At 42.0% G+C, this 19879-nt stretch overlaps 1 protein-coding gene across 1 annotated transcript in view; it reads left to right on the forward strand.

The window, feature by feature from the left end:
* PTPRM (protein tyrosine phosphatase receptor type M) overlaps positions 1 to 19879 on the forward strand; it is a 570916-nt gene that overhangs the window by 96611 nt on the left and 454426 nt on the right. Inside the window, exon 4 of the mRNA XM_065889474.1 lies at positions 16916 to 16994. Within this exon, the coding sequence (XP_065745546.1) occupies positions 16916 to 16994 (79 nt within the window). The remainder of the gene's footprint in view (positions 1 to 16915; positions 16995 to 19879) is intronic.

Below are 19879 nucleotides of genomic sequence, written 5' to 3' on the forward strand. Positions count from 1 at the left end.
AATAAAATAATAATAATAAAATAAGATTAACCAAGAGTGTTCCCTTTTCTCCACACCCTCTCCAGCATTTATTGTTTCTAGATTTTTTGATGATGGCCATTCTGACTGGTGTGAGATGATATCTCATTGTAGTTTTGATTTGCATCTCTCTAATGATTAATGATGTTGAGGATTCTTTCATGTGTTTGTTGACAGTCTGTATATCTTCTTTGGGGAAATGTCTATTTAGGTCTTTTGCCCATTTTTGGATTGGGTTATTTGTTTTTTTGTTATTGAGCTGCATGAGCTGCTTATAAATTTTGGAGATTAATCCTTTGTCAGTTGCTTCATTTGCAAATATTTTCTCCCATTCTGAGGGTTGTCTTTTGGTCTTGTTTATGGTTTCCTTTACTGTGCAAAAGCTTTGAAGTTTCATTAGGTCCCATTTGTTTATTTTTGTTTTTATTTCCATTTCTCTAGGAGGTGGGTCAAAAAGAATCTTGCTATGATTTATATCATAGAGTGTTCTGCCTTTGTTTTCCTCTAAGAGTTTGATAGTTTCTGACCTTACATTTAGGTCTTTAATCCATTTTGAGTTTCTTTTTTTTTTTTTTTTTTCTCTTGGTACGCGGGCCTCCCACCACTGTGGCCTCTCCCGCTGCGGAGCACAGGCTCCAGACGTGCAGGCTCAGCGGCCATGGCCCACGGGCCCAGCCGCTGCGCCGCACGTGGGATCCTCCCGGGCCAGGGCACGAAATCGTGTCCCCTGCATCGGCAGGCGGACTTCCAATCACTGCGCCACCACGGAAGCCCTTGAGCTTATTTTTGTGTATGGTGTTAGGGAGTGTTCTAATCTCATACTTTTACATGTACCTGTCCAGTTTTCCCAGCACCACTTATTGAAGAGGCTGTCCTTTCTCCACTGTGCTTGTTTTATCTTTGTGCCCTCGTACCTGCAACAATTTCTGGTATTTAAATGTCTCTTGAATGGAAATTAAGGGGTAGTAAAAGCTGTGTTAGCACACATGTAAATTGTTAAAATCCTTTTAGAGTGCACTTGGGCAATACATTTTAAAAATGTTAAATATTTAAATAAGTCTAATTTTAGCAATCTACTGTTAGGAGTTCATCCTAAGGAAATAATGAATAGTGGTAGCAAACAGTTAGCTACAAGGTTATTCACGGCAGTGTATTTATAATAATGAAACACCAGGAGCAGTGTTACATTTCTTACAATAGAGGATGAGTTCATCTATGCTATCTCAATACAGAAATTCATTTTGCAACCGTTAAGAATAACATTATGAAAGATCATTTCGTGATGTTATCTCAGCTTATTTTCTTAAGTGGGTAAAACTGGTAAAAAATCGTAAAGCAGTATGTTAAATTCAATTTTAAATTAAATATATGTACAAACATGTATTAATTATACATTAATATGTATCAATAATACTAATGTATTATTGTGTATCAATATATATTAATATGAATTAATTATATATAAACACCTATAATATTAATATGTATTAATTATATATAAATACATATATAATTAAACTATATGGTGAAATAAATATATTAAGTAGTATCTCCCCAGCTAGTGACTTGAATTTTTTCTTTCTGTCATCTGTCATATTCTAAATTTTCCCCAATGTACATGTGCTGTTTTTATGTATAAAACAAAAAAAAAAGAGTTAAAAAGTAGTTTTTCTTGCAGAGGGAAAATGTCCTACTTACTGAATATCCTTCTTTTTTTTAAATGTATTGGTAACCAATCAGGGTATAATTCAAAAATATGGCCTTTGGGACAAAGTTTCTTCTTTTGTAGGATTAAAATGGAAGCAAGGGAAGTGGGTTTGGCTAAGGCAGGCCTCATAAGGCTGTGTATGATGGGCTAGGCTAAGAGGCTGAGCGTTTTTAGAAACTTCTTTTGGAGGGGACCTTCCCACAGTAGAGAAGGCCTAGCTAGTTCCCCTCTGGAACCTGCACTGGACTCTTCCTTGGTCTCCAGGCAACTAGACAAGATCAGAAGGTCTGTCCTGCTCACCTTTGCCCTGATCTTCTTCTCTTTCCCCTTAGCAATGCACACCCAAAACCTCTAGGAGTGAGCCCTTGTGGGGCTCCACAGCTGCCAGAGCCTGGTGCATTCATTTAGTTTTGACACTGGCTACAATCCAGATCTTAAATTTTTGTTTTGCCTTTGTCTTAGTCAGCTTGAGCTGCTGTGACAAAAAGAAAAACAAAAGCCTACAATCTGGGTGGCTTAAACAACAAACCTTTATTTCTCAGCTCTGGAAGCTGCAAAGTCCAAAATAAGGGGCCCTCAGATTCCATTATTGTTAAGGGCCCCCTTCCTGGCTTATGGAGGCCATGTTCTGGTCTTCTTGTGTGTGCTCAGATGACCTCCCCATGTGCGCAGCAGAGAGAGCCCTGGTCTCTCTTCCTCTTCTTATAAGGGCACTAATCCCATTATGGGGCTCCACCCTCACTGCCTCAGCTAAGCATAATCACCTCTCTGATGCTCCATCTCCCAATTCTATCACTGTGGGGGTTGGGGCTTCAACATATGAATTTGAAAGGGACACAGCACTCAGCCCATAATAGCCTTGAACACACCTGGCTCAGACAGTCAGAACTAAAGGAATGATTTAATTTATCAACAGTCTCAGGAGATCAGCCTTTAAAAGGAATTATCAAACTACAGTTGGCCCTTGAATAGTGTGGAGCTTAAAGGTGCTGACCCCCCAACACACACACAATTGAGAATCCATGTGTAACTTTTGACTCCGCCCAGACTTAATCACTGATAGCCCACTGTTGACCAGAAGCCTCACCGATAACATGAAAAGTCAATTAGCACATATTCTGTGTGTTATGTGTATTATATACTATATTCTTACAGTAAAATAAGCTAAAGAAGAGAAAATGTTATTAAGAAAATCATAAGGAAGAGAAAATACATTTATGGTACTGTACTGTATTTATTGACACATTAAGTTTACATCATCTGTTTATAAGATGAATCATGTGTCAGTACCTACATCAATAGTGTCTTATACGATACAAACACCATAGATGTTACATGTATTACTAACACTAGATAACAATAATGAAAAGATAATGTGAAAAGTAAACTCATTATTTACAGTTGTAACAATTCATGCATCGATAACAAAGAAGCAGCAGTGTGATTGATTTACGGTCACCTCATGCAATCCATACAGTTGCTTTTTCGTAGCCTAGGCTATATACCAATGAATGAATTGTTATCAGATTTTTTTTTTTTTTTTTTTTTGTGGTACGCGGGCCTCTCACTGTTGTGGCCTCTCCCGTTGCGGAGCACAGGCTCCGGACGCGCAGGCCCAGCAGCCATGGCTCACGGGCCCAGCAACTCCGCGGCATGTGGGATCTTCCCGGACTGGGGCATGAACCGCGTCCCCTGCATCAGCAGGCGGACTCTTAACCACTGCGCCACCAGGGAAGCCCCTTGGGCTCTTTTGAATAAAATATTTTGCCTTCCCAATTGTGAGCCTCTGACCCTCACCCACAAACTCTCCTGCTCCTCACTGTGACCTCTTTCACGTTGCTGAGTAGTACCTGCTTTACCATATTCAACTGGAATGTAGTTCTCATTATAGCTTTTTGGTTCACTGGGTGATTGATAGTTTCATACTCTGGATTTAAAGGTGGATTTGCAGAGATTCTTTAAACCAGTGTTGCTAAATGTTTAAGAACCTGGTGATCAAAGTTTGTTAAGCATCTGGATCCACTGAAAATGCATTTGTTCATTTAATTCCCAAGGAGTCTAACCAAGCCTCAGCCTTTCACGTTTTAAAGGCATAGTTAAGGTTGTACTTCCCTCTTTTCTCCCCTTTATCTGCTGGACAGTAAACATAGTGAAGTCATTACCCTAATAGTAACATAAACTATTAGATAAATGGCACTCAGTAGACGATACAAGAGAGATGTCAGCAGGAAATTTCCCAAATGCTGAGATAGACCTTAAAATCACCATGTTAAGACTTGATGTTCCCAGTTGGCATGGGAAAAATACATTGTATCAACAGGTGGAGAGGAAGGAAAATACCTACCAATCCTATTTCCATCCTTGGCTCCAGATGGCAGCTGAACTGGAGGTGATCAGAAAAAAAGCTGGAAAAACCAGTTTTCCGTGTTCAGGCAGCACTGCCCTGGACGGGGGCTTCCCCGCTGCACCCATGGGGCGAGCACACCCATACTAAGGAAATGCCTGTCATATCCTGATGTTCGTAAAAACCTGACTTATGCAGGAGCCATCTGCTTTTAAATCAATTTCCCAGACAGATTTCTCCATCAGGAGTTTTGTACTAGCCTGAGGATGTGCTTCTGCTTTAGGTGACTATTATATTTCTAATTGCAAAATACACAAAATTATTTTTCTGGTATCACGTGTACATGCATGCCTGTGACATTTTCTTTTATGAACATAGTTCATAAGAGTCAGTATCCAAATGATGCATTCTTAGTATACAGATAGGCTGTTTCTGGGACCAAAAGCTGAGGACAAGATAATAGGACACGGACATTTAAAGGAGGTGATAACGTTTGAGAGACCCTCTCTCTCTGCACAGGGACTCTGCTTCCCCCAGATGTCCCATTAGTATTTAGGCTGCAAGATACGTGACAGAGATCTAAAAAATTAATGTAGAGTGAGCACATGCTTGAAATACTAGTATATTAAAATATTTTATATTCATATAGTACTTTATATGATGCTTTTCACACTTTGTAAAGTAGTTTTGATCTAATGAATTAAGATTGATGAATTAAGTCTTAAAAGATTTCATATTACAATATTGCTTGTAAATGAGCGGCATAATACTGTAGTAAAAGAACATATGCTTTGCATCAGACAGAACTGGATTTGAATATGAGCCCTGTTTACTTATAAGCTTGGGCAACTTAAATTTACTGAGCCTTCCTAATTACGGAGCTAAATATAAAGGCAGGGCAGGGTGTGAAGATGAATGGAAGAACACATTATGGATGTGCTGGCCTCTCAATAAATGGTGGTAGTTTATGGAGATTCAGATTTGTGGAAAACAGAAAAAAAGGGAAGCAGGTAATAGTTGAGTGCTTTCTCCTGCTAAGTCACTCCTTAAGTGTGTTTGGTACGATGGCAGAAGGTATGCAATGAAAAAGCGTTCTGGGAACAAATCCTTCAGTGAAACAGTGGATGAAACGGGATGAACCAAGGGCTTTCCCGCCAGAACATTCTAGCATGTTAGCCCTGGAACTGCTATCGTGGTGCTCTGGGCACTCTGCCTACACCTGGGGAGCAGGTGCTCTGGGTGGGCGGACCAGGAACGGGGGTGCTGAGCTGGGTTCCTTCTGTCTGTCCTGTACCTGATCCTCCCATGCTTTTGTCAAGAATGTCCATTTCTCCCTCATCTTTGGCTGCAAGATACTGAGTTGATTCTCTTCTTGGTCAGAGTCTGAGTCTTGTAAATTGTTGGATTTGGGGAGGTTTTCGGTGCAACCAAACACCACTACACTGTGTACTTTGGATAAACATAGTGGGTTCTCTTGGGCACCTCTTTGTTTTTATAACCTTTCTGCTAACATGACCTAGATTAGCATGTGTAGAGTTTCAAAATGGTTCTTAGCAGAGTAAAGTGTTCTTGCCACTTTATGGAGCTTTTCCTATTTAAGGGAAAATAACATTCTACCAGTACACATCACAGGGGTAATCTGCATGGAATACAGCTAATTGCAGGTTAATTACTGTTCATTAACACATAAATCGTCAAGTATCTGGTGATTAACATGTGTTTAATTACTTAATTAGTGTTTGTCCTAACTGCTGTGACGTAGAACCTGCCCCTCTGTTAGGTGGCAGCATAAGTGCGGGCTACCTGCTTTCACCAGGGCACCTGGGCTGTGACACCTGCTTCCTTTGATTTAGACACTGACTTTTGCCATTTTAAGAATAGCGTGTTCCTCCCACAAGCACCCTTTTACTTTATTGTGCCGATTAAAAAACTATTTCACTTTGATTCTGTTTCTTCTCCCCTCCTCTCTCCTCTTGTCCATCTGCAAGTTTCCGAGGCCTCTGATGGATTCTTCTGGGTTCTTAACCCCACCTGTACCCAGAGACGCCCCTGGAACCCCACACTCACTGCCTTTCTCCCTGCTTTTGGAGATAGTGATTCTGAGTCCTGTCGGAGGCCAGGAGGGCAGTGATCTTTAATACAAATGGTTGCTTTGAAAAGGAAAAAATGCACAGGTGGCCTTGAAATCCCTCCCCCAGGCCCCTCAGTAAAGGTGTTATGCCAGGTTGTGGGCAGTGACAAGAGGGATGGGAAGGTAAAGTCAGGGAAGATACTGGCCTTCTGGTTGCTCCAGAGCCTCCTGTAAAAGCAAGTCCCTTAGAAGCACCGAAGGGCCTGACAGGAGAGGAGGCGTGGATCCGTGCTCTCAGTTCTCCGTGCACTGAGCTTATCAAGGGGCCAGCGCTTCGGGGAGGCTAAGCCAAGATTTACCCTTTACCTGTCTGCCATCTTTCCTGGTGGATGAAGGGGTGAGGGAATAGGAGATACCTGATCTTTCCCACCCCTTCCCATCACACTCCCTCCTGGACTCCTGTACGGCAGCCTTGCTTTCTTCGCTGGACTGGCCTTCAGCCCACTTATTTTATTAGAAGGTCACGTAAGCCACGCCGAGTGGCAGCAGCTCGGCAGGCATTTGCTGCCCAGAGACAGTGTTTAAGGTCTGCGTGGGTGAGTGTTTTCCAAACTGTGTTCCAAGGAAGGTTAAAAGGCACCGGTCAACCAAATGGGAAGAAGCACTGATTTAAGCGAAGTAGAACACATTCTGTACTGCCAGGCCTTTCTGCATCTCCCCGGGTGACACATGGCAGGTGCAGGTGCCTGGCTGGAGTGTGCACATCCATTTGGCTTTAGCAGAGCATCTCGAGTCCAGTATTCCCTGGAGCACCTTGGGAAATCCTGATATGTACTGATGGAAAAAGAGAACATTCCCTAACTCCATAAATTCCTTCACTTATGGCCATCATTCCAAGTGCGTGACCATTGAATTGCTTTGTACCAAGTGCAAGACAATCGAATTGCTTCGTCCCTCTAGGAGGACACGGGGAATTAGATGTGGCAGTGAAATAGAACCCAGTCTCGAACAGGAAAGCTATTCTAAGCAGGTACTCCTGTCCTCAGCATTTTGTGCTTAAAAAAGATGAGTTTTAAGAAATCAGTGAGGACGTATGAAGCTGTCACTCTACTACAGACTCAGAGCTACATTTAGGAAGAAGCAGAGGGAGTCATGTGACAGTTTCGTATCTTCAAAGATAATATTTTATATATTTATTTTGAAAAGCTTACCGTGTCTCTGGGTTTCCTTCTCAGTTTGTATTTGTTATTTGATGATCAAGGACAAGTCCTTCTTCTGGGTGAACGTCTTCCACTTCTCTGTGGTCTGTCACTTCTTGATTCTGAGCACTTTTCCTTATCACTTTCCTATTTTTTTCCCTCTGCCTTAATTTTCTTACATATCCCATTTTATAGAATGGGCATTGGAGCCATGATTAGAAAAGATTGGAAAAGAACACTACTTCTTTTCAAAAGGAAAAGGGAAAACACAAAAGTGAAGAAAGTTGTGTTATTTACTGGTGGAAAAAATAGATGAAATCATTTCAGAATGTCCTAAATGGCAAGACAAAGCACTGATAATTAGCTTCACTGTGAATCTTACCCTTTGAATGTCTTTAACGGAGAGAAAGTAGGTTTTAACTTTACTTTGATAATATGTTCATGGACTTCCCTGGTGACTTACTGGTTAAGAATCCGCCTGCCAATGCAGGGGACACGGGTTCAAGCCCTGGTCTGGGAAGATCCCACATGCCCCAGAGCAACTAAGCCCCTGAGCCACAACTACTGAAGCCTGCGCACCTAGAGCCCGTGCTCCGCAACAAGAGAAGCCACAGCAATGAGAAGCCCGTGCAATGCAACGAAGAGTAGCCCCTGCTTGCCGTGACTAGAGAAAGCCCACGCGTAGCAACATAGACCTAACACAGCCAAAAATAAATAAATAAAATAACAATGCTAAAAAAAAATGTGCATATAAACAAAGGTTTCAGTACTTTGTTCCTGATTTGGTAAGGTCTATCGTTTGTGGTTTTGCTTTGACTCTTCATCATTACAGAAACTTTTCTTTTCCTATGTTTTTGTTTTTTATTTAACTTATTTGGATAAAAAAAAATCAGTTTTTGTGAATATGATCCACCTTCGCTTTTTATTTAAACCAAAACCAGAAAGGAATTACGAGGCTCTGTGTGGGAGGACAGACAGATGCCACGGAATCCCCTTTGTTCTAGGGGACTGACAGTTTCCACCAGCCCATCTTCTGTGGGGAGTGTTTGTGTTGGTGAGATAATACCTTTGCTTTGCTTATACGTGGCAGGAAAAGTGGCAGCATGGAAAGCTAATTTTGCTCCTCGCTAAAGCAGGAAGCATTGGAGATGCTGCAGTGTTAAACTTCTTCCCGTCTCCTGTTTGGCAGACTCAGATCCAGGATGGCTTTCCATGAGCATACAAAACAGCACTAGTGAGTGGTTTAACCAGTTGCTTCCTACCTGAAAGGCAGTGGCTTTTCCCCAAGGCTCCAAAGATGGTGGAGCTGCACCATCTTGTCTCCTGAGATGTTATTTGTTGAGTGGTTGAAAGAATATGGATTCTCTGTAGTCTACATGTCTTTACATCCCATGGCTGCCAGTAATATCTGGGAACCAAGAGCAAAAATGAGCATTGAGTCCTTCCAATGACCAAGAACTGTGATAGAAGTGGGTCTTGGTGTGAATCCAAACACACGAATACAGTTTTATTCTAAACATCACGGTGAGCGCCCAATGAGTAAACACTGGACCGCTGCTTCTGGGGGCCATAGGGCATTAGTCCCGTGTTGAGAGCCTGTGGTCACAAGACTTTCATCAACTGATCAATACCTAACCTTGGTTTATGTGTGTTTCTGTAAAGATGCCTTATTTAATGTGTATCATTGATTCTTAACAGTGAACTTGACCCAGAGTGCTAGGCTTAGGCGTGAAGGAAGCTTATTTAACACACATGTTTTCTCTGTAAGACACATCACAGCCTTCTTGCACTTGGCGATACCAGACAGCGTTTCAGCATTGCGCTGGGGGCCATCTTAAATAGCAGCATCGCCAATAAAAGGCACAAAAAGGTGAAAATGTGACACATTTAGACGAGGATAAGGACACTTGTTAGTGGCAGGAGAAGGGAAGCTGGAAGGCAGAGCTTCTCCTTGCCCGGCCTCTGCTGGGATGTGTGTGTCCGGCAACTCCAACCTTTGCCACTCTGTCCATGTTCACAAGTGACCAAGAATGCTTTGCAGGTATTGATTTTGGGGTTTTGAAAAAACTAACGAGTAGACAAATTCAGAATCAGCAAATAATGAGGATTCATTATATTTTCTGTTAAGCCAAATTTCTCCCACCAAAAAAAATGTGAGGTAAGATTAAATACTGTGTGATGACAAAATTATTCCAGAATACGGTAGTTTGGCTCTGTGATTCCATCATACCCATCCCCCACTTCAGCTTTCAACTTTTCAAATAATCATAGCTTAGGTTAGGCTAGAGAGCAAAGGCATTTTTCCTAATAATGTATGTGTTTGGTAAAAACAAAAACATTTAGCTGTAATCGAGCTAATGCCAAAGGACATTGTGCAGAATGAGATCTGAGAGTCAGGTTGGAATACAAAAGTGTTATAAATTCTCAGTAGTTTAGCTTATTTATAGAGGATTTGCCTTCTAAATGAGTTGGATTTTCCTTCATTTTTTAATTTAATTTTTAAGACTGTTTTGAGGTCTATCAAGTAATTCGTGTCTATGGTTTTGTTTTGGTATATTGCAATTATGCTTTTAAAAATTGGTAATGATACTCCAATGCTACGTGGGCATTTAAAACACCACCTGTATATAAGAGCTGAAACAAATCAAGCCAGGAGAGGGCTTTCTCCCTGTTATTGCTAGAGTTCAAGGCTCCCCCAGGAAGTGCAAAGCATATTGTATTTGGCTGAGACGAACTACTGCTATCCATGTGTGCTTTCTTGTTATCTAGAGTAATGGCAGCCTGTTGGTGAGCAAAGCAGGAAAGCTTCCTCTTAAAGCAGGAGGCTGGATAGTAAATATTTCAGGCTTTTCGGGCCAGATGGTCTCTGTGGCAGCAACTCCACTGTGCTGTGATTGTGTGAGAGTCGCTGTAGACAATCCATAAATGAATAAGCGTGACTGCCTTCCAAGAAAGCTTTATCTTCCGACATGGAAATTTGAATTTCATCTACTTTTCATGTATCACAAAATCTTCTTCTTTTGATTTCCTCCTACCAGTGAAAACTGTAAAAAACATCCTTAGTTTGTGGACCAGACAGAAACAGAGGTCGGGGCAGATTTGGTCCATTTGCTGTAGTTTGCTGACCCTTGTCTTAAAACTGGCATTGTTAAAACTGTGTCATATAACTGTCCCTTGCATCTTTATTTCTAGGTCAAATAGATGATGACTACATTTCTTAGTTCAATCTGGAAGTAAAGAATTTAGAACATAGGTACATCTATGCATTAAAAGTCGTATATATTTGTGTGTATGTATATATATGTGTGTGTATGCATGGTTATATATTATATATGTGTGTGTGTATGTGTATATGCATACGTATATGTCTATGTATTCTACATATATAGTCTCTCATACCTGCTAGATTAGGCAGTTGGGTAACATGAAAGAAGCCCAGACTTGGAAGTAAAATAGACCTAGAATTATACCCTGATTGCATGACCTCAGAAACATTTCTTAACCTTACTGAGTCTGCCTACTCATCCCTAAAGGGGAGTTAATATTATCTACCTCATATGGTTGACTGAGAAAAAATTAGATAATATGTACAAAATGTACCTGGGACATGGATGTATATGATAAATAAATGTTTTTTGAATGATTCATTTTTTTTTATAAAGAAAAGATTTGGTGTGTTTCCCTCAAGAGATCCAAGTCTCACATCTAATGTAGATTTTCAGTATATTCTGTCCTGTTTGATAAAAATAAGCATGGCCACATCCCTAAATCAATTTTCACAGCTTTCTTTATTCTCTTTCCGGTGGTGCTGTTGGTGGCCTCGTGTTACTGTTTGCTGTGACCTCAATGTTTTTGTTCTTGGATGCAGGCATCTTTAGACGTGCCTCTGACTGCCACCCCCATCCCCGCCCTGGGCTCTGCATACCTGTGTTATAATTCCCCTAGAGCAATATCTGTCCTTTCAATAGAGTAGTCCCTTATTTGACAGAAAGAGACAAAACTATTTCTGCTTCTGAAACTTTCTTGGTAAGGGCACCGGCTAGAAAATAGTACAAAATGGAAAACTTGCCAGACAGCAAGAGTTCATGACAAGGAAACCTTTTCAGGGGGTGCTTAAATCTGTTCTTAAGGAATCTATTTAAGACAGCCCTTATCCTTTGAACTGCATGTTTTAACCCTGTTGTTTGTTAGAAAAAAACACAGTCGATTTCTTAATGGTCAGGTGGTAGGTAAATTCAAGATGGTCGTCAACCTATGATTGTCTGACAGCACCTAAATTCAGATATCTTCATTTAATCACATTTACTTCAAAGTAGCAAACATTCAGGGCAAATCATACCCAGTTTATAGTCGTGGTTTGTGTTGAAACATTTATATCCTAAATTATAAACTTGATGAGAAAACTAACAAAACTTGTACTCATAAGTCCCTTAATTGAAATGAACTTCTAAGAAAGAGCTGGAAAGTGACCTTTTAAAAAACATGCTTCAGGGGCTTCCCTGGTGGCGCAGTGGTTGAGAGTCCGCCTGCCGAGGCAGGGGACACGGGTTCGTGCCCCAATCCGGGAAGATCCCACATGCCGCGGAGCGACTGGGCCCGTGAGCCATGGCCGCTGAGCCTGCGCGTCCGGAGCCTGTGCTCCGCAACGGGAGAGGCCACAACAGTGAGAGGCCTGCGTACCGCAAAAAAAAAAAAAAAAAAAAAAAAAAGTGCTTCAATTTTTTGGAAAGAAACATTGAAGTGATTGCTTCAAACTTGCAACACATTATGCACCTTCTGTTGTTTAAAACCTAAGGTGTCATACTAAGTTTTTATTTATCTATTTTATAGAAATCTACATGTCTGTGCATCTGTGTGCAGGTGTGTAGACACAGACCCATAAACATATCTATAAAGATTGTTTTCCTCTTTTTGTCCCTGCAGTTAGCTGTAAGTCAGTGCTGGAACCTGCCAAGTTCAGAAGTTTGCTTCAGAAGCTTCCAGTTAAAGGAAAAGGGCCAGTCCATTGGTCTCCGGTGTATCTGTAATCAGACTCTGGCTTTCTTTGCTTCTTGGTATTCCAGCTGGAAGACCGAGAGCAGCAAAGTTTCAGGTGTAAACTTATGTTCACTTCTTTGGTTGTGGCCTCACTGGCGAGTCATCTTGCTGGGAAATTTGGGCAATTGGCTTCTTGCTGAGTCTTGCTCTGGCTCTAGCCTGGCTGAGATGCTGGGTAAGTGCTTGCTCAGGCATCTGTGGGTTTGCACTTAGCAGGCTGAGAATTGGGCTGGAGGTAGTGTTGGGTGTATCACAGGCATCCTGCTGGTTAAGAAAGGAGGAGGGGAAGGTTCATGGTCCGACGAGCTCCATACTGTTCCCATCTGTCATTTGGCTGTTCTTGTCTCCCTTCTGTTCTTTCATCGTTACTTATTTTTTCTCCAACTAAAGCTTATATTTCATAAAATTGTCTAATTTTTTGATGCCCCCCCCCCAGAGCATGTAGTAAATATTCTATAAATATTTGGACAATAAGGCTCAGAATCTTTGGGCATAAAACTTTTTTTTTTTTTTTTTTTTTTTTTGCGGTACACAGGCCTCTCACTGTTGTGGCCTCTCCCGTTGCGGAGCACAGGCTCCGGATGCGCAGGCTCAGCGGTCATGGCTCACGGGCCCAGCCGCTCCGCGGCATGTGGGATCCTCCCAGACCAGGGCACGAACCCGTGTCCCCTGCATCGGCAGGCAGACTCTCAAGCACTGCGGCACCAGGGAAGCCCTCTGGGCATAAAACTTTTGAGGGTCCTAAGTTCTCTTAATGTGATGGATGAAAAAACAGATTCAGAGGTTTTAAGCTGGCTTTTCTAGTGTCTAATTCCTTCCCCCCCTTCCTTTCTCTCTCCTTTTCCATGGTAGGGCCATGGCCTTGTGTTGGATTCAATTAAATATGGTGCATTAAATTTACACGTGTCAACTTTTAAAAACAGATCCACATAAGCATGCTTTATATATGTACATTATATTCTAAGGGTTAATGCATCCCTTTAAAAATGAGGATTATTCCATTTTTATGAGAAGCTTCAGCCCTTGTAGTTGATAAAGGAAAAAATATAACTTTTGGTAAGAAGAAGGACAAACCTGCCGAGGAAAGGGATCTTCATCTATTCCGTTCATGATGTACTTCAAGTGCCTGGAGTAGAGAGGTGCTTGGTGGAGACTTGAACTGGATGAATGAACGTATAAGAGGGAGGGAAGAAGGCAGCAAAGATGCATGAACTTCTGGGTTTGGCTCTCAAAGTACCCTTTTCGTGGCCAGAGTGATGGCGTTCTTGGGTCACTGGTGGTGCTGGGCATCAGTCTGTGCTGTGGCCACTCTGACCAGAGCATCTGGCCGGTTCCTGCTCTGCCTGTAGATGCTGCTCCGCCCAGGCAGGATATGGCCGTTTCCCGGGAGCCCTGTCTGGAGAGCCCTGGGAAGGCTTTTTCCTCCACTTGTTCTCAGTGTCCGTCTGCTTTTTGCCCCTCAGTTGTCCTGTCTCAGACTTCAGTAGAGAGAGAAGCTAGCAAGATCCCATTGCAGGAATATCTGTGCATCTCTTCCTTTCTCTGTACTATCAGTGAAAAATATGTATATTAACCTCCTAAACAGGAGCAAGTTTCATTTCATATCTGTTCTCCTGCTGGGCTCCTCCTCCCCCTGTGTGTTTTGTATTTCAGCTTGGTGGCATCCTGGCACAGGGACGTCTAGTATAGCAGGTGTTTCTGGGATGACTTCTATCTGGGAAGCCCCCGAGCTTTTGCATTGGGGGTCCTGCTCATTGCTTCCTCCATGCTTGCATCCGTCACACAAACATAAATAATGCAGTCCTTTGGTTGCAGTGTTCATTCAGGCAACGGGCAGTAGTGAAAATGCCACGATATTTGGAATCAGAAAGATTGGGATTTTAAGTTACACCCGCCATAGATGCATCGCATGTTTTTGGACCAATCTCTTTGTTCTTGAAATATTGAATCCTTGAAGAATCTCTTCATGTGAAATAATAAATAAGACAGTGGAGTAATATCTGCTCAGGGTATGTAACATATTTTGTGTGTAGTAAATCGTCACTTATAATTACTTTTTTTAAATTGAAAATTTTATGGGGATAATTGTGGAGTCAGATGCAGTAGTAAAAAATAATACAGATTCCTATGTACACTTCACCCAGTTTCTTCTGATGGTAACACTTGGCAAACCTCAAGTATAATGTCACAATGACATTGTTAAAATCTAGAGCTTTTTCAGAGTTCCCCAGTTTTACTTGTACTTGTGTATGCATGTGGGTGTACTTCTTGCTATATAATGTTTTCACTGTTTTATTGTGATAAAATACAAATCACTTAAAATGTATCATCTTAACCGTCTTTAAGTGCACGGTTCAGGGGTATTAAATACATTCATAGTCTTGTGGAACCATCGCCACCCTTCACCTCCAGAACTCTTTCGTCTTGTAAAACTGAAACTCTGCACCCATAAAACAATAACTTCCCAGCCTCTCCGCCCAGCTGCAGGCAACCACCATTCTCTTTCCTGTCTCTGTGGATTTACTACTCTGGGTATTTGCCCTTCTGGGACTGACTTATTTCACTGAGCGTCATGTTTTCCAGGTTCATCCGTATCATAGCATGTGTCAGAATTTTTTTTGTCCTTCTTAAGACTGAACGATATTCCGTAGTATGGATAGACCACATTGTGCTTATCCACTTATCCATCAGTGGACACTTGGGTTCCTTCCGCGCTGTTGTGACTGACGCTGCTACGAGCTGTACGATTTTATTACCTGGGTAGGTTTGCGCCTCCATCACCACAGTCCAGACCTCAGCACTTCTAGCATCACAAGGATTGCTCCTGTTGTCCTTTTGTAACCACACCCACCTCCCTCCCGTTCCTTCTCCCCCCGTCCCTGAGCCCTGGCAACCACTCATCTGTCCTCCATTTCTAAAATGTTGACATGACATGATGCTACGTAAATGGAAGCAAATAGCGTGTAATCTTTCATGATGGGCTTTTTCACTCCGCACAGTTCTCTGGAGATTCATCCAAGTCAGGTGTGTCCACACTATGGAAGTACCACTGTCGGTTTAATCATTTACCATTTGAACAGCATCCGGACTGTTTCCAGTTTCTGGCTGTCATAAATAAAAGCTTCTATAAACATTCATGTGCAGGTTTTTTAAAAAAAATTTATTGGAGTATAGTTGATTTACAGTGTTGTGTTAGTATCAGGTGTACAGCAAAGTGAGTCAGTGATACACATATATATATATATGCACTCATTTTTAGATTCTTTTCCCATGTAGGCCATTATAGAGTACTGAGTAGACTTCCCTGTGCTATACAGTAGGTCCTTATTAGTTATCTAGTTTATATATAGTACTGTTTATAGGGATTGACACATGCAGGTTTTTATAGGAATGAAAATGTTCATTTCTCCAGTGGTGCAGTTGCTGGGTTGTGTGTTAGACGGACCCTCCTCATGTTGCATGAGCCGTGGTCTCCCTGGTGACACAGTTTCCTGCTGTGTAGAAATGGAGGTGAAAATAATGTCATGTGGACCTTTTATCATTAACACTAGCCTGACAACAGACACCTTTAGGCAATCATGTTAAGAACATTGATAACTTTGTTACTGGTTCTTTTATCTCCTTTAGCCTCAATTTCTCTGAAGTGGCTCCACCATCTCAAAGATGTCATTCTGAGAACCTCAGAGCGTGTTGCCCTTCTTCTATTGCCCTGCTTCTCCCAGGACCATACAGTCATAAAGCCCTCTTGATTTTGCCACTGCAGAGATTTTTATATCGTTCTCCTCCTAATTGATACTCTACCATCTGAATTTCAGCTAGTATAGTCTCTTCTCTGTATTACTAATGTGCTGTGTTTCCTGGGATCTCCGAGCCGGGTCACAGCTGACCTTTATAGCTGCAGATCGCAGTTCTCCTCTTCATGGCCACCGTCATGTCCACCTCAGGGCCTTTGCACCTGCCCCAGGAGGTGCCTTATCCTCTTCACACCGTTAGCTCATTCACCTTCAGCTATCAGCTCAAATGCCACTTCCTCATGGGAGGCCATCTGGTATATGTTCTTCTAGTATCCTGTCCTCTTCTTTCATAATATGTTTAAAATTTTAATTGTATATATTAGTTGTATAAAACCTAGGGCCCCATGTGGTTCAGTCTGGTGCTAGAGTTTCCCCAAAGAAGTTGACCAGAAGATATGTCATCTTAAAGCAATTTAAATCTTATCACTTCTGGAAGATGACTCAGCCTCTGTCTTCCACGTATCAGTTCTTAACCATGGTACCCTGCCCCACTTTTATGAGGTGAGTCCTTGAGGTGCAGTGCTGTCTGGCCCACCGCCGTTCATGTCCCTGAAAACTGGGTTTGAGTCTTAGTTGTTTTTGTAGTTTTAGAACCCGGAACACTGACTGGCAGATATTGGGCGTTCCATTAATATTGTTGGAAAACATCAATGAGTGGTTGAAACTACCTGTCTTATATATAGGAAATATTTGGTAAAAGTTGACAAAATGAGTGAATAATGAACACCTTTCTTAACTTTCCAGGTGATTTTTGAAGTCGTAACTTCTGGACATCAAGGCTACTTCGCCATTGATGAAGTGAAGGTGTTAGGACATCCGTGTAGTAAGTTACCTCAGCTTCTAATCATCCGGGGACGTGGTTGGGGGTGTATTTATGTTATGGATAAGAGAAGGCACTAAAACCTGGGGGAGGCCATCCTACTCAGAGAGTCCCTGATGGGCCTCTGGGTGGTGCTGTGCTAGCCCAGAAGTTCAAAAACATGTGCATCATGTGTGATGTCATTGTACATATCTAAATGTCTTTAAAGTGAAAATCAGGAATAAGGACTAAGGGAACATCCACATCCACCCCCAGCATAGAACTTTGGGAGCTGAGCAAGCAAAAGTCTGCAAATGTGGGTGTCTGTGTGTGTGCTTAGGTGTACCAGCACGTGTGCTCGTGTGGGCACGTGCATATGTGTGTGCATGTGTGTGTCTGCATGTGTGCCTGTGCGCATGTGTGTATGTGCATGTTCTTTCATGCATGTGTGTGTGTGTGTGTGTGTGTGTACGTGCACTGAGTTTCCCATAATCACTACATGTTCATAAAAAGCAAGACAGTTGTGTTTGCCTTTTGTAAATTGTGATGAATGGTAGTGAGCTGTACAAATTACTCTGTATTCTTTTCTTCCCCACTTAGCATTGTATTTAAGTCAATCCATGAGATTGTATCCTACGAATATACTACATTCTATTTTTTCTTTTCCTCTACGAACACTTAGTCCCCCTCACCCCAGTTTTCCTCTATGACAAACACGGTTGCCGTGAACATCTGTGTGTGTGTGCGCGTCTCTGCATGCGGTGTGTGAGAGCTTGGGCGAGGTGTATTCTTCAAGGCAGAAGTACTGAGCGGTAGGGTAGAAACATTTTTAGTTTTACTAGATGCTATGAAAAATGTCTGACCAGTTTATATGCCCACCAGCAATGCACGGACGTTTCATTTGCCCTATATCCTTGCCCCAAATTGATATTGTCAGACATTAAATCTTTGACCATCCCAGGGATGGCAGCCTGCTTTATGTTTTAGGATCCCTGGCATAAAAGAGAAATTGGCTCATTCAGACGATTCTAGATCTCTGCTGAAGGTCCCCACCCAAATTCATGAGAGAATGGTTATATCTACACTGATATTAGAAATACCAACACACGCAGGAGTGTCTGCTTTTACTGCATGGATTGGGAGATTGGCGCCATGATCACTCCCTGTGGTGGTTTCAGAGAAGCCTGGGTGGTTGGTATCTGATGGGCTCTCATGACACTGTTGTCTGATTCCATCCAGAGGGGTTCTCCCCTCTGAGATCTTTACCTGGTGCTCCAAGTTCAAGCTCAGCAGTCATCTTGTTCATTACTAAGGCCGACGTTACTTTTGTAGCATGGCGCTTGGCCTTTTATTCTGTCAGCAAGACTGGTGAGTTCAAGAAGAATTTCTGCCCCTTTTTTTCTGAAAAGGCAAGAAAATGAACAATGCTGTCCCTAATGGGAACAGCAGGGCAAATTTAGGAAGCAGAATATAATTACCTGAGTTGGAACTTGGCCAAATTCTCAGAGTCGTAGCCTCGGGCTTGGAAAAGTGCCATGAGATCTTCTAATGAGCATGAATATTCAGGGCCTCTGATTCACCTCTTACCGGGAGGTAAAAAGTCAGACAGTAATACTGTAGGCCTACTATGGGCTGAGCACTCCGTTTCCCAGAGCAAACCTCACCACAAGGCAGGTGTCCCTGCTGCCCTGGGTATAGGTGTGGTGGCCACTGGCCAACAAAATAGCTCCTCAGGTGTAGCCCCTCCCATCCCGCAGGATCCGAGTCATCGCCTTCAGTAAGAGAGAAAGACTTAATGCTTTTCCTTCTATCAGAGCCTTCCTGAAATGTGTCTCCTGCAGTTTTGTGCATTCTTTCCAAGCCCAGCTGCCTGCAGCCATAGAAATGGAGTTTATGTCTCTCCTTCGGAGAATACCGGTGCTGATACTTAATTGGCTTTGCAAACTGCTGTTAGGAGATACAGAATCACAAAACAGGCTCTGTTCCAAGGTGATGGATGCTACAACAACGTGTTGAACTGTGAGCTTTGAATGGTTTTGATGATGGCCTTTCTGTAGTTATTTTTTCCCGAATCGCTAAGTTTATGGGGAAAACATGCAAATAAAGATTTTAAAGAAAGCAGTCGTTTCGTCTTAAAATGGAAAGCTTTATAGTTTGTATTCTAAGGGCTTTCCTATCAAGATCTCTAAATCATAATCAATTATTTTGAAATGTTGATGATGTTCATTAAATTTACATCGTGAAGAAACGTATTTCATATCCAAAACTATGCTTTCCCAGAAGATGCAAAACTGCTGAACTTTATTTACTTCACTCTAAAGGCCCCTGTTTGGATTCATATAGGTTTATGAGTAGACATTACGACATTTTTTTAAAAAATAGCTGTTCTGTTAAGTGTATACAGTTGCTCATAAAATTGATTTTCACGTAGTGACAGTAAGATACCAGATCAGCTTGAAACGTGGAGACGGCTGTGCAGTGGCTTCAGACCACTTCTAATGAAGATAGGTAATTTTTGTATTTGGTACACATGCTAAAACTATATTTTGAATTTGGTTCAATAATCCTAGTAGGAGAAACTGAAGAAGCATTTCTTTCAGTTTCAAAACATTGTCTCCTGTTTTTAAGTAGGTTGTAACTTATGCATAGGTGGGTATTACTATTATTACCTTGTGGTGCTGATATGTATTTTTGTATCTTGTAAGCCATGCATTTTTTTTTTGTTGTTTTTTTTGTTTTTTGTTTTTTGTTTTTTGTTTTTTGTTTTTGTGGTACACGGGCCTCTCACTGTTGTGGCCTCTCCCATTGCGGAGCACAGGCTCCGGACGCACAGGCTCAGCGGCCATGGCTCACGGGCCCAGCCGCTCCGCGGCACGTGGGATCTTCCCGGACCGGGGCACGAACCCGTG

Source organism: Phocoena phocoena, chromosome 13, assembly GCF_963924675.1.
Source record: "Phocoena phocoena chromosome 13, mPhoPho1.1, whole genome shotgun sequence".
Classification (NCBI taxonomy): Eukaryota; Metazoa; Chordata; class Mammalia; order Artiodactyla; family Phocoenidae; genus Phocoena; species Phocoena phocoena.